Source organism: Megalobrama amblycephala, linkage group LG3 (assembly GCF_018812025.1).
Source record: "Megalobrama amblycephala isolate DHTTF-2021 linkage group LG3, ASM1881202v1, whole genome shotgun sequence".
Classification (NCBI taxonomy): domain Eukaryota; kingdom Metazoa; phylum Chordata; class Actinopteri; order Cypriniformes; family Xenocyprididae; genus Megalobrama; species Megalobrama amblycephala.
Window position 1 is genome coordinate 46,966,065 of NC_063046.1, and position 23,308 is coordinate 46,989,372.

At 38.1% G+C, this 23,308-nt stretch overlaps 1 protein-coding gene across 2 annotated transcripts in view; it reads right to left on the reverse strand.

Moving 5' to 3' along the window:
- kirrel1a (kirre like nephrin family adhesion molecule 1a) overlaps positions 1-22,656 on the reverse strand; it is a 41,772-nt gene extending 19,116 nt beyond the window's left edge. Inside the window, exons 1-2 of one of the 2 annotated variants that reach the window (XM_048185719.1) lie at positions 22,282-22,656; positions 2,802-2,951 (exon numbers count right to left, since the gene is read on the reverse strand). In XM_048185719.1, coding sequence (XP_048041676.1) covers positions 2,802-2,951; positions 22,282-22,330 — 199 coding nt within the window. In that variant the 5' untranslated portion in view covers positions 22,331-22,656. The remainder of the gene's footprint in view (positions 1-2,801; positions 2,952-22,281) is intronic. The other variant, XM_048185720.1, reaches the window with a different exon arrangement.
- Between the last annotated feature and the right edge of the window lie 652 nt (positions 22,657-23,308).

The following is a 23,308-nucleotide window of genomic DNA, read 5'->3' on the forward strand; positions in this document are numbered from 1 at the left end:
CAGTGTCAGGGGTAACGTATTACAAGTAAATCAAAATCAAATCAACTACAATCTGAGTTACTTTTTCAAATAAGTAACGCAAGTTACTTTTTCCCATTTACTGATGGACAGCTCTCCTGTCCCCATGTTGAGAGAAATAAAGTGCAGAGGTGTTGTGTGCGCTGTGTAATCATGATGCTTATTGTAGTTCTAGACAAAATGTGAACATGCATTTACTCATCTCACTAGCACAAAAACATTCAGTATTCCTCAAATTCCACAATAAAAACAGTGAAATGCAATCTCAGAATTTTATGCAAACCTGTAATAATTGTATTTAATCTCACTTCATTAACCAATGTCTTTATGGAAGATGTGAGCGCAGTGGTCATAGATGCTTGACTAGTGCACTTTTACATAAAAAAAAAAAAAGCTTGTGTGAATGGTTTCTAAGTGTGTTGCTATGTGGTTTCAAATGTGCACTTGTTAGGTTGTTTTGGATGGTTGTCTACTGGTTCAAGTGCAAATAAAATCCACCCTTAAATCTGATATTCTTGTTCTGAGATATCTATGGATTTTTTTTTTTTACTCCATTTCGCTTAGAAAAGAAACAGCAAATGATTCCACATGATTTGCGGTCTCATTCATTTCTGTACCAAAACTGGTTTTAATACTCAGGGTTAGAGGTTTGTTCAAATCTCAGATCTCTAAGCAATACTAAGTGACATTTGCCTACTAACAAGGAAAAAAAAAATAAGCATGCAGTGCAGTGATGTTATCCACCACTGGATGGCAGTAGAGTTTGCATGATATATGCTAGCGCTATGACATGGACATTTCCAGCTTCTGCTGCAAGAGAAATGACAAAAATTCTGCTGTGAATTACATCACACATCCCCAACCCACACGGCCCTCTCGCTCTACTGTGGGATTGAGTTATCAGTGTGTGCCGTGCGCCGCTGAGTACGTGCGGATGTATTTCTGCGTGTGCACATTTGTGTATGTGTGTGAGTGTGAGTGCAGGATTTGTTCACATGCTTTTATATGAAAGCCACGGGGACAAACCAGTGAAGCATCACAGTGTAAATACAACTACACTGAGTCAAAGTGAGAGAGCGAGCGAGAGAGAGAGCAAGAAAGAGAAATCTCCCTCATGCCTCATGTCTTTTAACAAATCTGGCAAATGCAGCAAATGTAGTTTATCAGGTCCACATTTATCTATTTATAATGGCAGAGGTTAAAAATACCACATCCTGCCCTCACTGTTCTCATGACAGTCCACAAGTGTGAGAAAAGATGAGCTAGTGGAGCAGAAAGCAAAAGAGCAAAGGGGAAGAAAGGACAAAAGTTAAACAGAAAACAAGCAAACGGGAAAACAGAAAAAACAGCGAGAAGGATGAGAGATGAAACTGAAAGAGTGTACACAGGGAAAACTAAAAAGTACAGAGAAAGAAAGAAATACACACATTCTTACATTTTATGAAGGTTGTTGTTGTTTTTTGAGTGTGTGTGTGTGTTTGTATCTAAGTGTTTGCTAGGGTGATTGGTTTTTAGGACTGCCCCCTAATTGTCGACTAAACAACTAATTTTATTAGTCGGTTAGTCGCAAACTTTGACTCAGAAAACAGTAGTTTATGTAAGGAATAATTGAAGCCGAGCCGTTGAATTATTAGAAAATAATGCACACCCGAGGTGGTAATGCGGCCACGACGCGAAGTGGAGTCAATGTTCTGGAGTCAATTATTCAGTTTATACTACGGTTACCACACCTCAAGACACTGTTCAGATGTTGTATTTCAAGACATTTGTCAAGTTTTTGTCCTTTAAACACTCTTGTGTGTGGGACTAATTTCTTACGCATCACATCCCAAGCCTCCGTTGCTAATTCCAAAACGGCATTTCAGAACTAGTAATGGAGGCTTGAGCAGAATAATACAGTTGATACAGTTATTAGAGTTGAGAGAGAGAGAATAAGCATATGTGGATTAGCCTACGACTGTCTCTACTAATAGTGAAACTATAAGTTTATCTACCTCAAGAGCCTCACAGTTATTACCTTGCTGGTAGAAATGTAAACTATTTTACTGATCAATTCATCAGAGCAGTGTGGACAATACGTTTCTGTGCGAGTGTGTGTCCGTACTATATAGTATGTGTGTATGTTTGAAAGAGAGAGAGAGAGAGAGAGAGACACAATAAAACGTATTTTGTTTTCATCCTATTGTTTACTATATTTATTTGCTTGGTTGGTGTCGTTGTACGTTTCGTTTCTTTTGCAGTTGTAGGCTGTAAGGACCTATTGATATTTCTGAAAACATTTGGCGAAGTGATATGGAAATGCAATGCGGTCAAGACCTGCCTAGTTTAACTACTTCAGCTGTGCATTTCCCTGAAAATAATTGCACACCTTAGAACGCTGGTCAACCAATCAGATTCAACAGCCCCGTAGTATAATAGTAAATAATTAAAATGTCTCCTTGCTATTTTTTTGGAGACTTTCATAATCACTACTTTTGCCAGTGCTTTGCGGCAAGCTTTATGTGTGCGCTTAAGCACGGAATAGGCTATAGGAATAGACTATATATTAAGCCCCCCACCCCCCAGTATATATTTAAGTAATTAAATTAATATAAACGTGCAATTAGTCGACTAATGGCTTAAATAAACGACTACTAGTCGGCTAGAGAAACCTTTAGTCGGGGGCAGCCCTAGTTTCTTTTTCAAGCCAAAATGAGAAAGAAAGAAAGAAAGAAAGAAAGAAAGAAAGAAAGAAAGAAAGAAAGAAAGAAAGAAAGAAAGAACAAGCGCTATGTATCACTGACCCCGGAGGTCTTCTCCAATGCCTAAGGCCAATCCATCCTTGGTCCACTGCACAATGCCTGAATAGTTGAAGACTACGCAGGACAGGACCACCCTCTGGCCCAAAACCACTGACTGGTCTGCAGGCTCCTGAGAGAACCGCGCCGTCCGCACTGAAACAGACACAATTATTATTAAAAATATCAACATATCATGAGTGAGTATAACAATAACAGTACAATTACTGAAAGAACTGAGGCTCTAGTTCAATTTACTTCATGTGTTTGATGCAGCGAAAGTTAAAATGCAACAATATGTAAAAAAAAATTTTTAGATTATGTTAATAAAACTGGAAGACATTATAGCACTTGGAAAATATAAAGTTGATCTGTAACTGGGTGGTTGCCAGGGAGTTGCTAAACAGTTGTTCTGAGTGGTTTTGGAGGATGTATTAAAGGAAAAGTTCACCAAAGAAAGAAAATTTTTGAATATTCAATTGTTTTGATTGCGATCAGTCATGTGACACGAAAACCAAAAAGTGGCGTTGAACCTGGTGTAACGAATCTTTAGCAGCATTAACAATTTTCTAAACTTCTCCTTATATGTTCCTTAGAAGAAAGAAAGTCTGAGGGGTTTATAATGATATTAGGATAAGTAAATGATGACTATTATATATATTATTTTATTTTTAAATAATTTTTTATTAAAAAACTGGACATTAAGAAAAGTTAATATGTGACTGACTAAACGTAAGCAACAATCGTAAGAGTCAGTGACTGAAGTGCAGCATTACGCCTATATCTACTGAGCAGCTTCACTCTTACAATCAATCTTCTGAGTAAGTCAATGTGGTTTTTTGGAAGAAGGAACGTGTCCCTTGATACCAAATTCCAGACACATTTCTTCACCCGCAAAACATGGTATCCACCAGAGTCGCTCTCTTTCTCTGACACACAGGAGGATATTTGATACTCCAGACAAGCCCGAGTCTCCAGCTTGAAGAACTGACTTACAATGAAAGCTTTCATTCAGAGCCTGAGTTGTGGATCTTTAATTGGACAGAAATCAAGAATGCTGTAAATTAAGTAAGGGCAACTCATATTTTCCCCGCATTCTTCTTTTCTTCGCTCAGTGCTTCTCTTTCTTTCTTTCTTTCTTTCTTTCTTTCTTTCTTTCTTTCTTTCTTTCTTTCGTTCCTTTTCTAAGTATACTAGGAGGCAGTTTTCAACCTTCCTTGTTTTGTTTTTTTTGTTCTTCCTTTCAAAAATGAAAGTCCTGTCATCGTTTTATCCACCCTCACAATGTCGCAAACCAGTATGACATTCTTTCTTCTGTGGAATACAAAAGGAGAAATTGTGAAGAGTACTAGTTTCTCTTTCCCATGTACTACAGTATAAGGAATTAATAACTGATGACAGAATTTCATTTTTGGGTGAACCATCCTAAGTTTTTTAGACTGAAAATGACACTAAAGCACCAAAGTTAATCAGAAAAGTATCAGAAAAGTGGTCCATACACCTTTGAACTTTCAAAGCCATATGTGTGTGTGAAACAGACCAAAGTTTATGTTGTTACTGATCTTCCTCTCCACTGAATTCTGTGATTGAGTTGAACTTTAGAACCAGATGAGTCTAATTCATGAACAAATCATTCCGACTGTTTTTGTGAATTGGATCAACTGATTCAGGACTCAAAAACTCTCAGCAATTCCAGTCTCTTTCCTGTTATACACCTATGTAACAAATTTGCATACTATTAAAATTGACAAAAAGACAGAACACAAAAATAAAAGTTAAAAATATTAATAAACACCATAATAGTATTTAAATGATGGCTAAAATAACCCTGCTTCAAACATCATGGGCCCTATTTTAAAGGTCTAAAGCGCATGGCACAAGTGCACTTAGGGCATGTCCGAATCCACTTTTGCTAGTTTAAGAAAGGGAAAAATAGTCGGCGCGCCCGGCGCGTGGTCTAAAAGGGTTGTCCTGGTCATGGGTGTGTTTTGAGCGTAACATGCAATAAAAAAATCAGACTCTCATTCTCTTTAAAAGCCAGTTGCACTCGTGACATGGCAGATTCACTATTTACATGGCGGATTTTGCAAGCGTAAAAACTGAACGCTTGTCCAGCGAGGAAACGGATCTGCTCGCGCGTGACGTTAAAGCACGCGAGCAGACCACACAATAATAATCTTTTACATTGTAATCCTTTTATTTTTAATATTTGGCATGTTTGTGTGTTGCTGCGCGTCCCTGTGTGTGTAATAAGCAGAGTTTATGCGCATTAGGCATTAGGCGCATATTACTGAAGTGCTTTTTAAATAACAAAAAATATTGCGCCATTGACTTTAGACCAGTTTTCAGTTGCCTCAAAATAGCAATGCGCCAACAATGTGCCTGAACACACCTCGTTTTCAGTCCAGCACGCCCATGAGCACACAAATGGGTGCAAATACATTTGCTGTTTAAACAACATGGCGCAGGATGTGAAAATGATAACTGCATCGGGCTGAAACTAGCTGGCACAGCATTGCGCCAGGTGTATGATAGGGCCCCATGTCACATGGACCACTTTTATGATACTTTTATTTCCTTTAGGAAGCTTGAAAGCTTCAGACCCCATTCACTAATACTTCATGGAAAAGATCAACCAGCAGAGCCTTCAGAATTTCTCCTTTTGTGTTTCACTAAAGAAAGAAAGTCATACAGGTTTGAAATGACATGCTGCTGAGTAAATGACAGAATTTCCCTTTAACTTCACATTTCTATGGGATTTCCTAGTAAAGGCATCATCTAGTTTGGGGTACAATTAGCAAGAAAAGCCGCTACTTTTGATCAGTTTTGTCATTTTTGCACAATAACTTGCAGTTTTCTATCCTTCTTGTTTAAATCCATTTTTCTCTCCCCAGCCCTGCCTTCTATTTCTGTGGTCTTCCTCTCTGGTTGGAGGGGGTTTGGAGACACGCTGTCACAATCCATTTATCACATTAAATATCAGCCCTCTAGCCCTCTCTTGTTCTCTCGCTCCCTCTCTCTCGTCTCTCATCCCTCCAGCATTCCTCTGTAGGTCCCCATCTCTCTCAGTTTCTTAACAACTGGCATATGCCCACTCATCCCCCCCATGACCCCATCCCTCTCTCTTTCTCTCCATGTCTGTTTCCTCTCCTTCTCGTGCAACATCCATGATCACTTTGGGTGAAATTGAATAAAGTCAACAAGAGGAAGCAATTCTCTAATGACCATGAAAACATCATATTCTGTAAGATAATGCAGTTAATATGTTACTCTCGCATGTCATGCACTTTGAATATCATCAAATAAATCTCATACCTAAGGATAGTTGACCAAAAACTGAAAATTTCATAATCTTTTACTCACCCTCATGCCATTCCAAACCTTTTTGACTTTCTGGTTACACTTTATTTTACAGTGCCATAGTTATATTGTAATTACTCAAATAAGTACTGAGTACTATTAATTAACTACATGTACTTACTATAGAGTTACAGTTAGGGTTAGGGTTTGGTTTAGGGTTAATTACTTGTAATTATGCATAATTTACTGTTATTACTACAGTAAGTACATGTAGTAACATGTAACTACGGCACTAAAATAAAGTGTTATCGACTTTCTTTTTTCCGTAGAACCAGTGTTGTTATCATTAACTAAAACAAAACTATTAAACTAAAACTATATAAAAAATAGTGATTAATCACATCTATCTATCTATCTATCTATCTGTCTATCTATATCCTTTACACATATATTAACAAACTTTTTTGTTAGATGCGATTAATCGTGATTAATCGTGATTAATCGATTAGACTGCACTATTTTTTAATATAGTTTTAGTTTAATAGTTTTGTTTTAGTTAACGATAACATTTTTTATCAATCACTGGTTAACAATCACTTTTGTTAACTGAAATAAAGCTGAAATAAAATATAAATAACTTAAACTTAAAAACTTGAACTAAATATAAATGGAATAAAATTAAAATAAAATCAGACTAAAAAACATAAAATATACCTAAAATTAAAACGAAAACTGAAAATATAAAATTAAAAGCTAATTCAAAATATTAATAGATGCTATAATAGTATATAAATAGTACTAAAATAACACTGTGCTGGACACAAATCATGATATTTTGAAGAATATTTCTACAGTTTTTGTTCATTTAATGAAAGTCAATGGGGTCCAAAACAACAAAACAACACTGCTACCGGTGACTTTCACTGTACCAACAAATAAAAACACAAATATTTTTCAAAATATCTTCTTTTGTTTTCCACAAAAGACAACACAAGGGTGAGTAAATGATGAAAGTTTCACACACAAAAGTGACTAGATTTACGATTTACAAAAGATGATAAAAACATGCAGAGAAAGAGGGACTCAAGCCATCTCAAGGGTCCAGAATTTCATAATAGAGACTTGGGGTGGACTCTTATGACATGAGCCAGTAAGCAACCACCTGGCAACCGCATAAACACAAACTTGAAAAACTGTAGCAACTGCATAATCACTCTGTGGTAACCACCCACTACATGCATTGTTTTTCATCACATGTTCTACAGAAAATACAGCATCAAGTTACTATAGTTGATGTTATTATACAACGGGGCAGTATTTGGCCTTCACTAAAATCCATATCTATCCATTAACAGTATTACATCACAGGGAGGTCATGCAACCCAATGTGACAATGTGCTCTATGGCTGCCCGTCTTGTAAAGCAGCAGTGCATTTATCTATAGAAGATTACTCAGCTGCAATCGTCCTCCACATAAAGGGCTTTGTGCACATATAAATATACGTTCATGGAATACATGCATAAAATGGGAGACCTGTGTACAGTATGCAAAAAGCTGTATGTCAAATGAGTAGTATTCATGAAACAGAAGGTGAACAATATGCGGATTCAATATCCGCTGAGACTCTGAGGTGTGCAGCCACAGGATACTTTGCTATCCCATGAGGCCACTGGGGCCTGGGAGCTGTCAGATTCAAAAGGAGATCAGATTGGCAAAGCTTTTTTCAAGTGCTCTAGGTACCGACAAAGATGTTCCTCATGGTTAATTTGTACTTGTGTAATGTCGCTCAAAATGTCTTTCATTCAACAGCAAAATTGTTAACTTGACTACAGTAGTTAATACCTCATACACAATAATGACTTATGCCAGTACCATTTGTACAGTAAAATTAATTATGGTGTGCTATACATTAAATTACAGTGTGCTTACAGTATTGTACAGCAATGGCTCGTCTTTAAGGGCAGGTGGAGCAGTTAATCACCAAAATATTCATCCAAAACATAGACCTTTATATAAACTGGATCAATAATAAATTGCAAATGTGTTTCTGCAACAAATATTTTTCTGATTTTCTAGACTATTTTAAGTTGTAAAGTGAGCAGGCATGTATTATGATACTAAGCAGGGCAGTGGGTGCTTGAGCCCTACTCAGCTCTACAGCGCCCCCCAGTTTTCTAATGCAAATCTGTGGTGAAAAATGGAACTGCAGAGAGCCATTGGGGCAGATTTCAGACTGACCAAGATGATATTTCAATCCGCTATCAATATCAATTCAGCTCTGTGTGTATTGGTGTGTATAAACACGCACAGACAAATCCAAATTAAACCCTGCGGCTCGTGATGACACATTGATGTCCTAAGACACAAAATGGTTGGTTTGTGTGAGAAAACGAACAGTATTTATATATTATTTTTTACCTCTAAAACACCACTATGTCCAACTGCCCTCCACATCCGGTTAGTGAGGTCTGAACGTGCTCTGACAACGGAAGTGATGTCTCGCACTCATTGAAGCAAAGCGCGAGATATCACTTCCGTCATCAGAACACGTTTTTTGACCTCACTAACCGGATGCTGAATGCAGTGGTGTTTTAGAGGTAAAAAAAATTATATAAATAAATACTGTTCGGTTTCTCGCACAAACCGATCATTTTGTGTCTTAGGACATCAATGTGTCATCACGAGCCGCAGGGTTTAATTTGGATTTGTCTGTGCGTGTTTTTTTGACTCTTTTAGATGGAGTTCCCATTTACACGCATTATACGGCTGACAGACCGTAACGGTTGGAGTTAAAAATCATCATTTGTGTTCTACTGAAGAAACAAAGTCACCTACATCTTGGATGCCCTGGGGGTAAGCAGATAAACATCAAATTTTCATTTTTGGCAATTAACATGAGAGCGCCACCCTCAGACTGAATAATGCAAGGACATTAGAGCTCTGCCAAAAGTGTGTCTGCATGTGTTCAGTGATTAGAATATAAAGCTTATAAAATGTTTATCACAAAGTAGTGCTAAGACCCAGAATCTGACCTATCTAAATTTATAGTCAGGACACACTGGTACTGTAGAGCTCTGCATTGAGCAGTTTAGGGTGTCCAGTATAATGCAGGGTAAGATACTTCACCCAAAAAAACAAAAACAAAAAAACAACAACATTAGACCCCATTGACATTCATTGTATGGACAAAAAAAAAAAAAAAACCCAGACCTTTTTCTATATTTGTATATGGGTGAGTAAATGATGACTGAATTTTTGGGTAAACTATTCCTTTACAATTGAATAAAATCTATTTGAATCTGAATTTCTGTACCTCAACAATGATTCAAAACATTATGTAAAAGTAACGTGAAATCTTCTGAATATGACATTTTTGTTTGTCTCTGTATATAAAAGGAGACCGGGGCAAGTTGCCACACTTTTTACCCAGAGAAAATTTCTCAGAATGGCATCTCATATTAACTTGTTTGAATGCATGTCAGTGTTGTTTGATTGTGTTCACTTGTTTACCCAACAGCTAATGCAAAAATATGATATTGTAATTTTAGTTTGGAGGCCAGAATTGACTACATTACAACCCTTGACCTATAACTTCTCATGTGACAGTTAGACCCGTTCTCTCCTGTAAGGTCTCACTACGAACTTGATATTTATGAATCAACCAGAAGCAAACAAAAAAGGGTGACAGAAGAGAAAGAGGAAAAGGGGAAGAGAGAAAGAGGGAAAAGGGAAGAGAGAAAGACACAGGGGAAATGAGGACAGAAAAACAAACACAGAGATGGAGAGAGAGACATGGCTGGAGAGGGAGTAAAAGACAACTAATGAGAGAGGACCTGAGAGAGAGAGTCAGAGAGGGCTTGTATAGTTTTCATTATGTGGGTTATGCTGCAGCGACAAATTTAGAGTGTCCTGATTTTCTTGAGTCACTGATCCCTGGGTACCAGCAGTAGTCCGTGCCACACTGCCAACATCCTGACCGCACAAAGACGTGGTCACACACACACTTCGACCACACTTACACACCACACTCGTGTCAGGAACCACTTGACCAACCTGAGAGAACAGCCTCTCATCAAGGGATCGCCGTATCACAAACCCAGCACACCAGAAAATTCACTTCTGTCAACAAACATAAATCCTGAAGATTATCAGTTTTCACTCCAAGACTAACCGGATCCTTCAACCGTTGAAACGCCTTCAGATGCGTGCGTTATAGGATGAAAATATTCAAATGCGCAACAAAGACTGAGATGATGTCATTTAAATATAAACCCCTTCATGAATAGAGATAAAAACGGATAAGCCCCGCCCCTTTCCCATTAACCAGAGAGAACTCTGCAGATTACATATTGAAAAGATTTTCTTAATGATTAGTATTTTCGTCTTTTTTTTTTTTTTTTAAATACAAATATCTAATCCTAAATCAAGACAGAGCAACTTAAGAAGCAAAATGATATAAGATATTAAGTCTTGATGTCTGAAAAAAATTAAAATTAAATGAGTTAATGCTTAAAACAAGAGCAAATATCTGCTAATGGAGAAAAAAATAATTAAAATAGTTTTCCCTTTATCTGCCTTTACCCAACTGGCAGATATTTGTTCTTGTTTTAAGTTTAAACTCACTTAATTTGATTATTATTTTAAATTATTTTGCTTGTATCTTAATTAAAGAATGTTTAGATATTTGTAGTGGGAAAAAAGACAAAAATACTAAAATAATTTTTTGCAGCATTATTTATGATATTGTACTGACAAAAGTACAAAAAAGGCAAAAATTGTTTTAATTTGTACTTATTACACAAAAACAGAAGCACCAGTAACATCTGGAAACAGCATTTTCAACATCCCATCACATTGTGTTTCATTCTTTTTGTACCATTTAAACAATTACGCAATGTTTTTTGAGATTACATATGAGAATCGAAGACAAAAAAAGACTGTCCCCATTACCTTCCTCGGCATACTTTAATCAAAACGGACCCTTCGAGGTAAAAATCCTAGATACTACTAGTAAAAACAGCATTGACACAATGTCAGACAAAAAAGCAGAGCTGTTCAAACACCTCTGTGCGCATGCAGCGCAACGGACCAGACACTTCTGTGACTTCATGCGCTAGCCACTCTCAGACAACAAAGGAGTATGTCTGGACAAGGAATACGTCACCTGCTGCGGTCAAGGTGCCTATGCCGGAGCAACGAGAAAAAAACAATGGCTCCAAGTGCATTTGACACCTTTACAGACAGCCACATCTAATGCTTTCGATGCTCAAATCATTTTATTCTCCATTACTGATTTCATACATCGCTGGATCGTCAAATGCTCTGTGTGTTGCTGTCATTGATAAATTAGCATCATATTATTTATTAGTATACATAAAGCTGTCATAAGCCTTACGTCTGTCCAATTTTAATGCATCCTCTATCGTAACCCCCTCTCCATGCTTTTTTTCATCCCCTGCTCTCCAACCAATCGGGCACTTTCACTGGCTCATAGTGTTGCGTCACCATAGCAACAGCTGACGTATGCAAAAAACGACCTAAAAGTTTTTTCCTTGTTTGCAGGAATGTGCATGTGTGTGTATGCATGCATGTTTGTGGTTCACTTATATGTTTGTTTGTGCCTCCTTGTGCTTTTTTAACATTAAAACAGTTAAATAAATATCTAGTTAAACAATTACTAGAGATGCACCAATGTATCTGCCGATTTTTGATTCATTTGAAACCATCAGCATATCGAATATAGGATGAAAAAGGTGGGATGAACAGATACCGATGGCTTTTTAATTAACTGCATGAAGGCAATGAGTTGTATAATGTCTGATGTATAATCCAACGTCTTTCTCTGGTTAAAATAATTAGTACTTGCCAAAATGAAATTACAGCGCAGGGCTTGACACTAAGGACTGCCCGGTGCCAGCATGAACAGCACTCAGGACAGTTGACGGAACTGTCACTGTCCCGATCTGGAGTGAGTTTCCCAAAAGCATCATTAGCCAACTATAGTCGCAAGTTCCGTTGAATTGTATTGGTAACGACAGAACTTGTTACCATAGTTAGCTTCAGGAAACGCACCCCAGGCCAGTGCTGCATTGTCACGAAAGTTTATCGTTTGCACGTGTTTTTAAGCCTTGGGAATTTAAGTATTCAAGAGCAAGAAGATGCAAAAGAGAACTCAATTTGGTACTCACTGTGTGAGAAGACACACATCCAGCGCATGCCCGGAAAAGACACGTCTCAGACAGCGTGCAAATACTGAATCGAGTTCTCTTTCGTTTCTTCTTGCGCTTGAACAAACAAATTCACACAAAATGATATCAAAATGCCCACAGTAAACACAGTCGGTTATGGCTTAAGTGAATGTAAACAGCTAAGAAGTAAAATGCTTGTGTACTATCAGTATATTGGATCTGTGTAGCTCTTAAAGTGACAGCAGCCTAATATTCCTGCTGCGCTGCTGTCTGTGTTTAATATTAATCAAACAACAAAAATTGCTCATGAGCAATTTGAAAAGCTCTTAATAAGGATAATATTTTTATACAGAAGTGTTATCTTATATTTACATTTACACTGTGACAAGAAAGGGGGCAAGCCAAAAGAGAAAGTGTTAAGGTGCATTCATGCCATATCGTAATTACTGTAACTACGAGATACTGGCAAGTAAAAAGCATTCACGTCCTCGTAAAGCTCGTAATTAAATTTGTAAGTTGGGAGTTTTCTGAAAGCTCTCACGTGTACCACGTGGCCACTGTACCACCAGACACTAGATTCATTTAGGCGTTGATCGTGGTGCCATAGAAACAGTGAACAGCTCAGAATATAACGTCACGTTTTGTCATCTCAAGATTACGGTAATAATGCGGTACCGTGAATGCGGCATTATCTTACATTTGATTACTTTATTCAGTTTCTGTACCTGAAAACTACTGTTTATTTCATATGCATATTTGTTCTGTATTATTTATTGATTTATTTTGAAGGATCCAATCCATGTTCATTGAAGATAATTTGATGATGCAGCAATAAACTAACTTGTATATCTTAATGCATGTGTTTTTGAACTTTGCTAATTTAAAACATGATCCAAACAGTAATCTATTTTAATGACAACAGTTATATCGGAATCGGCCAATCATTGTTTGTTAAAATCAATATCGTATCGGCCAAAAAAAATCCTATTGGTGCATCCCTAACAATTACCAAATGTTTTTTGAGATTACAAAGGAGAATGGATGTGTATATATGTGTATGCATGTAAATATGTGTTTTTCTAAGGAGTCCTCTTTGTGCTTTTTTAAACAGTTAATGTTCCTTTCTAACAATTTAACAGTTAATGCATGAACAAGTGCAATGACAAAAAATGGTCAAGAACAACCTAAATCACCCAGGCAGCCTGTTTTTACAGTTACTAGCTAACCGTGTACGAGCTCTTTGCTTTGTTATATACAGGTCTAGTGTCCCTCTCCATCGTCAACATTTCCTCATGTCGTCTCCTATTTGTCCGTAGCCTCATCCGACGCTTTCCCTTCATCATCTTCCCGCTTTGCTTCTCTAGATTCGCCCTTGCCATTCCTGACAGCGAGGAGAAACACCTCTTTCCCCGTGTCACTCTCTCATTCTCATCTTCCTCTTCACACCTCTCTCTCCTCATCCTTTTCTCCCCTCCATCCCTCGTTCCTCTCCTTCTCGTTCTTTGTCCCTCTATCTGTGCAGCCCAGAGTTGCTATAGAAACCGATCTATTTGAAATAGGAGGGAAGGAAAATTATTTCTCGCAGGTTTCTACTCTTCCCCCATTTCGCTCCTTTCTCGGCTGCCGCGTCTTGTCTTCTGCAGCATTTATAGAGCTGATTTTAACATTATTTATTTGCGTGAATGGCGGTTGGGGCTATTGTTGCCATGGCTACTGTGGGAACATTGACATAATATTACATACAGTGACCATGGCAACCTCAAGGGTCATCAGCAGAGTGCTATGCTAATGCTTGGACGGACTGTCCGCTTTCAATAGGCAGAGGCTTGAAGTATTACCTAATACCTCACAGACATCCTTTCAGTGCACTAAATATTTGGCTTTCCAAACAAATATCAAGAGGCTGAGAATGCCAGATGTGGTTTGTGTGTGTGTGAACGCATATGAGGAAACACGCACAGACCGACGTTAAACTCGCTCTCAGAAGACATTCGTTGCCGTTTCATCATATGCCTTTTATTTTATGACTTTGACGTACTTTGATGCAAAAGAATGGAAAACACTTGTCATTAAAAAGCAAGCGCTCCACTCAACTGTGGGAATCTCCTTCAATGCCGATCTAAAGATGAGCTATGCTGATGAGTAACTAGCCAAGGGTCATTAATGTCTAAATGATGTTTACACGCTCTTAATGTATTCATCAGTAGCTTCAAGTCAACATAAAATGCCGTTCACAACCCATTTTACTTCAGTGTTATTCCAAAATAAATAATTAAATCCATTTACGGGTAGGGTTGCAAAATTCCGGGAATTTTCAAAGTTGGAAACTTTCTATGGGAATTAATGGAAATATATAGGAATTAACAGGAATATATGGGAATAAACTGGAAATTTGCAAAATTGCGGGTTAGCCTATAACAGGGAACTTAAATGTAGTTGGAAAAAAAAACATTTTGCAGCATAATCTTGGATAAAACAAGCAGATTTTATGCAAATTCATTTTACATTTTTAATGGGCCTTTTTGTGTGTGTGGGGGGGGGGGATCACAGGAAATATTATTTTATTCAACATTCATGCTTTTTTGTTGTTCAATGAAAGAATCGATTAAAGTTCTACTCACAAATAAATCAAAGTCAAAAATGTCATTTTTTAAAATTTGTATTAGTTTGCATGCATGTCTGCTTAAATGTTTATATTTATGTTTGTATATGATACAGTTTGTATAAATTTCCCCAAATTTCCAATTAATTCCCTTTAATTCACGTTAAGTTTCCGACTTGGAATATTTCCAAAATTCCACAGCTTAATTTCCCATGGAAAGTTTCTGGAAATTTACCGGATTTTGTATTTTTTTTTATATTCAACAAAAAATTAAGGCAGGACTTTAGTTTATCTATCTTTACAGTCCCTTGGTTACTATTTTTCAACCAATTGTAAAGACCTTTCGGCACACCCACTACCTTTCAGCATGCATGCTACTTCGACCAGCAAATCCCCACGCTTGACTGCTGCACTCTATTGATTGGATCGAGAAAAGTGGAAGTCACATACCAGAACGGAGACAAGCAGTTGTAGGAGAGGGGTTGAAAAGTAGTTTCAGAGGTGGAGCTAGTTACTACAGTTAGATAAAAGATTTTTTTGTTTTGTTTATGCTAACACTTCACATTCAGGTTCAGTTTGTTAACATTAATGCAATAGGTATCAGACTAACAATGAACAACACTTTTATAGAATTTAATAATCTAGATTACAATATCATTTATACATTATGGTTTCACAGACAAAGCTTAAGCTAGTCCTAGACTAAAATGCATGTTTGAGCTGTTTCAACTGAAAGCAACTTACACTGACATGTCTTAAAATATGTCAGTGCCATTGTTTTGTCTCAAGATGCACACAAGTAATGTTTTTTTTCTAGAGTACATTTATAAAAGTTTCTTAAATACCCTAACTGAACTAAAGCCTAATCCTGGCTTAGTCTAAGCCCTGTCTGTGAAACCGGGCCTTAGAGTACTAATAACATCTAACATTTTAAGTTCAGTTAATAGGCCTATTAATGTATTATGAACAAACATGAGTTGACAATCAACAATAGTAAATGAATAAACATTAACCTAAATTTTAATAAATGTATGTAAAAAGTATTGTTTATTGTTGAATTAACTGAAAAAGTGTTAACTTGCACTAATGAATGCTCCTCAATAAGCCCAGGAACATACGTTAGTAAAGTCAAAAGGTCTATTTTGGTTTCACATTGACTTTACAATGCATCTTTGTATTGAGTCAGCACCGGAACAGCTAGCATTTTTAACAGCTCTACATTTTGGTCCACAACCTCACCGGGTGACCGGTAATAATGCTTTTTGAAGCAGAACGCCTCGCTGTCTCCCCAACTGTGAACGGCTTTTATTGCAGGTCGGCTGATTGGCCGAATTCATAGATCAGCCCTCCCTGATTTGAAAACTTCAGAGAACGAGAAATGACATCACCATCATCATCAGCCACATTCCATTACAGTGGGGGAGGGGAAGCGGTGGGAGGGGATGTCTGAAAAACTCCCCACACACACACAGATAAACACACACACACACACACAACAGAGGAGAATCTCATCAGTGTCTACAGTACAGAGTGGCCTCTTCATCATGCGCTCTCTTTTAATTCATGTGCTTCTCCATCTCTCTCTCTCTCTCTCTCCCTCTCTCTTTTTTTCTTCTGTCCCTGTTTCCCTCTCCCATTCCGTGACCCCTCCCCCTCTCCTCTGACTACAGGAATGTAAGAAACACATCTGGAACTTATTAGAAAGAGGGAAGGGGGAAAACGAACTGGGGGATGGAAAGAGGGAGAAGGGAAAAATGAGAAGACTGAGGGAGTGAGGAACGACAAAAGAATGAAAAGCAGAGCGAGGGCCAGAACAAGGGGCCACTCAACAAAACCATTTCTGGAAAGAAAGAGATGTGCAACGCAGGAGCAAAAGGCGAATTTTAAAGGGATAGTTCCCCGGAAAATTAAAATTCGGCCATTATTTGCAACATGTCGCTGCAAACACGTATGACTTCTTCTGTGAAACTCAAAAGGTGACATTTTGAAGAATGTTAGGGGTTTTTTTTGTCCATACAGTGACAAAGAGTGGGAACTGGAGCTTTCAAACTTTATTAAGAAAGTAGAAACACTGTAAAAGTATCATAAAAGTAGACTTCATGGTATATATTGTAAGGTTTCAATGCATGACACTTTTGTCTAACATCGACAAAAAAAAAAAAAAACTCGTATGACTCCAGTCAGACTAAGGGTTTACATGAAATTTTAAAAAGACAAATTATTGATTTAGTCCAACTGAAATTGCATGAGTCGAACTCGAGATTGGAATCATTCCAATTTGTGAGCTGAGTTTTGTAAACCAGATGAACTGATTAATTGAAAAGAAGTTACTAGATATGTACACGTTTATGGTATTTTATGGTTTTTGAAGCTTGAAAGCTCCAGTTGCAATTCACTGTAGTTGTATGGGGGGGGGGAAATGGCTGGTGCATTCTTCAAAATATCTCCTTTAGTGTTCTACAGAAGAAATAAATGCAAGTTCAGATTATGACATGAGTACATGATGAAGGAATTTTCATTTTTGGACAAACTATTCTTTTAAACATAAAGTAACAGCTGAGCTAACAGTGACAAAACACAATGCGAATGAATGGAAGGCTGTTCATCTGAAGGGAAACATGGCATGTTCAAAATCGTTTCAATGAGATGGGATGTGGGAGCCCCTAAAAGAGGCGAGGGGGGTTCAAAGATCCTCGTCTAAGCCGGGCCTTTGAACTTTTCCCCCCTCACATTCATTGGAAGCAAGAGAAAGAGAGATTGGAGAAGAGAGGGTGTGAGCAGCCTCTTCTATGAGAGCAGTCGGGCATGAGTAATAATGCTTTTCTCTCCCTCTGGCCTAAAGCACACCCCCCTCTAGTTCCCCCTTCACCCATCCACCCCCCAACAACAACAAAAAGAAAACTCAAATCTTTGTCAATTCAGTCCCTCAACTTCACCCACCTGTCCCCAGTGTCGTCTTTTCTTACATACTCACCTCACCTCCAGACACAACGATACTAAAACTGCATATTTTTTAAATCCACAAGTAGGTGGGTTTCCTGAACGATTAATTGACTAATCGGTCTCAAAGTCATGATGAAACAGAAGTAGTGACAGATGTTTTCCTCTGTAATGTGACGCACATTCAAGAAAAACAGATTATCTGGGGGTAAAAGTAGGGTGGGGACTTGGTTCTATCTATCATCGGTTGTTGACTGTATGGAGGCGGATCTGAATGTGATCTTGCAGTCGATTGTGGAGTTGCAGGGTTTTAAGTCCGGCAAACGTCATAGAATGCAGGGGTCTTGATGCCCATTTTTAAAGGTGCAAAGGTAAAAACTGCTTTTATTAATTTTAAAAACCATAAAAAGTACATGCATTGCTCATGCCAGGATGCTCAAAATAGCCAAACACAGAAACATCCATTATTTCATCATATGCTCTATATAAATATCCTTCTATAACAAGCTGATACAGACCACAAACCAATTCCTCAATTAGATTTTAGTTCATCCAAAAGAGAGAAGAAAGAAAGTCATACAGATTTGGAACGATTCACACAATTTTTTGGGTTTGTTTATTATTTACATTATCTCATGAGGAACTGGCTGAAAGTTATTCGCCGATACTCTGCGGAAGAAATGTAATTATAAAATCGTGTTCAGAAACAATTATGGTGAATCAATACATCACATCACTGACACAAAGAGACACTGGTTGAATATGTGAGAGCCAAATTTTCACTCTCCAATTTCGGTTTCTTACACAAAATTATCATAAAATTAGGCTCTAAAATTAGGAAAAAAAGTTCACAAGTCACACAAACTGCTTTATGGTGTTTTTGGAGCTTGATAGATTTTGTTGCATTAAGATCCTTTAAAAATCGCTGATACTGAGCCGGTGTTTGGATGTAAACTTGGAAACCTGCACTGCATTCACTACGTCAACTGCGTATGACAACAGTTCAAATTGTTCAATAAAGTTGTTATTTTTGTTTTGTTTTTGCACACAAAAAGTATTCTTGTCTCTTCATAATATTAAGGTTGAACAACTGTAGTCACGTTGACTATTTGAATGATGTCTTTGCTTCCTTTCTGGACCTCAAATGTGCAATGACGTTGCTGTCTATGTGTGCTTCAGAAACTCTCTGATTTCATCAAAAAATATCTTAATTTGTGTTCTGAAGATGAACGAAGGTCTTACAGGTTTGGGATGACATGAGAGCGAGTACCTAATGACAGAAATTTCATTTTTGGGTGAACTAACCCTTTAAGTGTTCAATGGAAAGAAACAGCAAATGAGGTTGGAACAACACGGGGGACAGTAAATGAAATGCTTTGTGAGCTATTATTACAAACAGAGCAGGTGTGCTCAATACTGTTCTAACCCTGCTTATACACACACCTGCCTGTAATTTACATGTGAACCTGAAGACCGTAATTAGCTGGTTCAGATGAGTTTGATTAGATATGGAACTCAGCAGGAACACAGATATCCATGAACAGGAATTGAATATCTATTTCTGCCTATCATTACACAGAGGTAAAGTGTGGAAGGAAAAAAGTAGCTATATTTCTTTTTTCTTCACAAAAACCCTTTAGATTGTATTGTAAAGCAATTTATCAACTTATATGTCTAAAAGTCCCCCTATTATGCTATTTTAAAAGTTCCTAATTTTGTGTTGGATGTCTCCTAAAATAGGTTTACATATATCCAAGGTCAAAAAACACTATTTTTCTTTAATAATATTCATTGCAAATCACATAATTTCTCAAAGAGTCTGAAAGTAGTTTGTTTGAAGAATCAGTCTTTCTAAACCCCTCCTTTGTGAGAGCCTGCTCTGCTCTGATTGGTCAGACAGCTCAATCTGTTGTGATTGGCCGATCGCTTACAGCGCGTGTCGGAAGCGAAACGCCCATTACCATATCTCAATTTCAGCTCCGGAGGATTCCTCACCACTTGATACACAGTGATATGAACAGTAACGATGGTGTCGGCTTTACCGTATCAATTCCAGTCCTTTGAACCGTGTGCAAAAACAGCATCTTCTCGACATGTCGACAACACGAACCAAACTCTTCCAGGCCTCAACTACAACTACAGTTATTAAGGGGTCAAAGTAGACATTGTTTGCTGGCAGCCAATGAAGACCATAGGCTGGGATTATGCAAATGTGTTACATTGTTACGTAGGTTGTAACATGAAGTGAGACTGGAATTACTGATGACTCGTTTCAGCAGTTCAGAATCAATTCTTTCTTTTTGGAGACAATAACATTATTATCTTTAAAATTTTGCAGACCTTTTACATTCACAAACAGCTACTGTATATTACACAGTGCATGACAGATAATATTCGAAAATGCATAACAGGGGCACTTTAACCATAAGAAATACTGATACAACAGGAAATCATGCTGACACCGCACACGATCACCTCATTGATATGATGCTGTGTTGCACTGCATATGGATTTTTTTAAAGACAAAATTAGTAATAATCTAGAAAAAAAAATTGTACTGCATAATAAAAATACATTATCAATGTCCAGCAATGTTGTAAGATTAAACAAAGTTCTTTGTAAAAGGTTAAATTACAGGACATGCCAGTACACAGAGTGATTCATGGGACTACTGCAGGTTTTATTAGAGGTATTGCTTCTGAATGACTCCTGGCTGCTATGATGGAGTGCGCCTGATGCTTAAACTCACATTACAACGTCTTTTCACTGTACAAATTATAGACCTCATCGTTATAATGCACAAGTAAAACAACACCTGACATGTTTAAGAACGCCTGACAAACTCATAATGAACATCACAGGGGGGGAAATTCACTGCTTGGGTAACAAAAAAAGGAAAAGTTATTATCTCTACTCATTATCAGGACAGAACACGACAACAAGGAACATTCGTTACAGTGTGTGCAGATGGAGTCACATACACTCACTGCCGTCTCCTGAGCAGGTTACTAGCTTCGCAATGTGTGCTTAATGTTGACCTATATTATTACTACACTGCATACAGCACTATTGAACAGTTATTAGAAGAACAATGGCTGCATTGTTCTGAGGTCATCACAATTGTCTCTGCTAACCTTTTAAAAGTCATTACAGTTTATTTGAAGGGCCAATTTACATGCCAAGTCATGTTGCTTTATGAGCTGAGGCGTCTGACCCGAGTATATCATTTTCTCAGCACCGATGCCTTTATACGTTCACAATAAATCATTACAAGTGACATCAGTGCATGTGCATTACTGTACAATTGCTCCAACAAAACTAATGCAGTTAACTTTCAGTTATCATTTACTCATTTTAAATGCCCAAATGTCTAAAATTCTGCATTTTGCTTTTTCACAGACAAAACAAAGTTAAACAGATTTGGAAAAAAAACAAAACACTGAGGTTGATGAGGAAATGTCCACATTTTCATTTGAGTGTGAACTATCCCTTTAATGTGCTCTTGCTACCTGTACCTTTCATTCATTCTAGTGAGTCATTCTGTATTCTGCTTCATTTTATAATAGCTTTAAACATTGTGTGATGCTGAACAAAGCCGTGTCTGTATCCCTGGAAGACAAATCTCCCAAGATCTTGTCGCATACTGACGTTCAAAGCACCTGAACCTGTTTTCAAAAGGTATTTCTCGATGAATATGCATGTTTCTGCTTTGATTCTGGACCTTGTGAGAACGGGTTACATCATTCGTTACCTTCCTGGGACAAAAACACGCCCCTCACCTATGATGGAGTGGTCTGTACCTGCTCTCTGCCTCACATACGCACACATGCACAGTGTGTGACAGTAGACAATAGGGAGGGTGTCCGCATAGGCGCGATCACGGGAAAAGATGCTGTAATCTAACAGGTAGAGCACTGTGCTGTCGCCTAGCAACTCGCTGGATACATTAATACAGACGCACCTGGATTTGCACAATGCAAAACATTAATTGGCCGTGCTATGTCCACTGAAAATCCTGTGATGAAACGTACTTGACTGTGAGTGTCAGACATGCGCAGGTGCTGAAAATACCTACATGACCCCGAGAAAAGCAAACGAAGTGGTGCGTTTCTTTATGCGGGAGTCTGTCAGAGAACCCCTGCATGCGTGTGCATGTGCGCGTGTCCTTTCCCCCCCTTCAAACCTCTAGTCTAATTTGTATTCTCATGACGAGAGCATGTTTGACGGGAGGGACCGCCGTTCTTCGGTCTTCCGCACTGCCAGAGTTGTTTCCCGTCATTGAGGGATCGAACGACATCACTGGTAACTTTGCGCGTGGAACGCAAAGGTCACGTTGCACCTTTATGACCGGACAGATATGAACGCTATGAGATCCACAGTACATATCCCCCCGTTCTCCTATTTCTCTCTCATATACAACTTTCAGCTCGCGGTTCATTATGCTGAGTCTCTTACCTCTGTGGAAACTCAACGCCAAACTCAGAAGCAGCAGCAGTCCCTGCATGGTTCAAATCTCCTCATGGGGAGCGTCAAAATCCCTCCAACGGTGGATTATAATCCTTCCATTCACGTGTTTGCTGTGTATTGCCCCTTTTCTCCCCCCTTCGCTACTTTTTAACGCATTTCTGGTCGTTTTTCTTCAGCCGTTCCCTCTTTTGCCCTCCTCTCTTGCGTCCTCAACGACGCTCCGGTTTCTTATTAGTGGCACATTCCTTGTTCATCTCTCTCTCTCTCTCTCTCTCTCTCTCGCTCTCTCTCTCTCTCTCTCGTGTCAGCAGCTGCTCCCTCCCTTTCTGTTTCTTTTCAGTGATGTCCAATTCATGAACGAATCGTTCTCTTGAACTGAATCTTTTCAGTGATTCTGATTAACCGGTTTGTTTACGAATCGGACTGAATCTGTCCTAACGGCTTTCGAATCAAATTACTCGCTGACTCATGAATCAGCTTTAGATATCGAATCAGAAAATCATTCCAAATCACGTAAAAAGTTGCGTTCATTTGCTTTTTTCCCCACTTAACTTTTAGACCGTTATACGTACTTTGGTTATGTAGGTGTTTTTTAATGCAGGTGTAGCCTAGTTCGACCCGTCATGTTGGTATTGTCCCGGCCTCGACCCTTAAAGAATTAGTTCACTTTCAAATTAAAATTTCCTGATAATTTTCTCACCCCCATGTCATCCAAGATGTCCATGTCCTTCTTTCCTCAGTCGAAAAGAAATTAAGGTTTTTGATGAAAACATTCAAAGTCCCTTTAAGACAAGTCATTTCACTCGGCGGCCATGTTTGAAATGCCTCTCGGGCATCCTGGGCATCATGCAGCTCCAAAGCTGTTAGCCAAGCTTTCGATTAAATTTCATATTTGAAATCACCAATGAAATCTGACAACAACTGTCTCATAATTTTTTTTCCCAAACGCTCGAATCATGACAAAAAAAAAAAAAAAAACTGTATTTTTATGCTGGATCAAGCTAATGCATGCGCA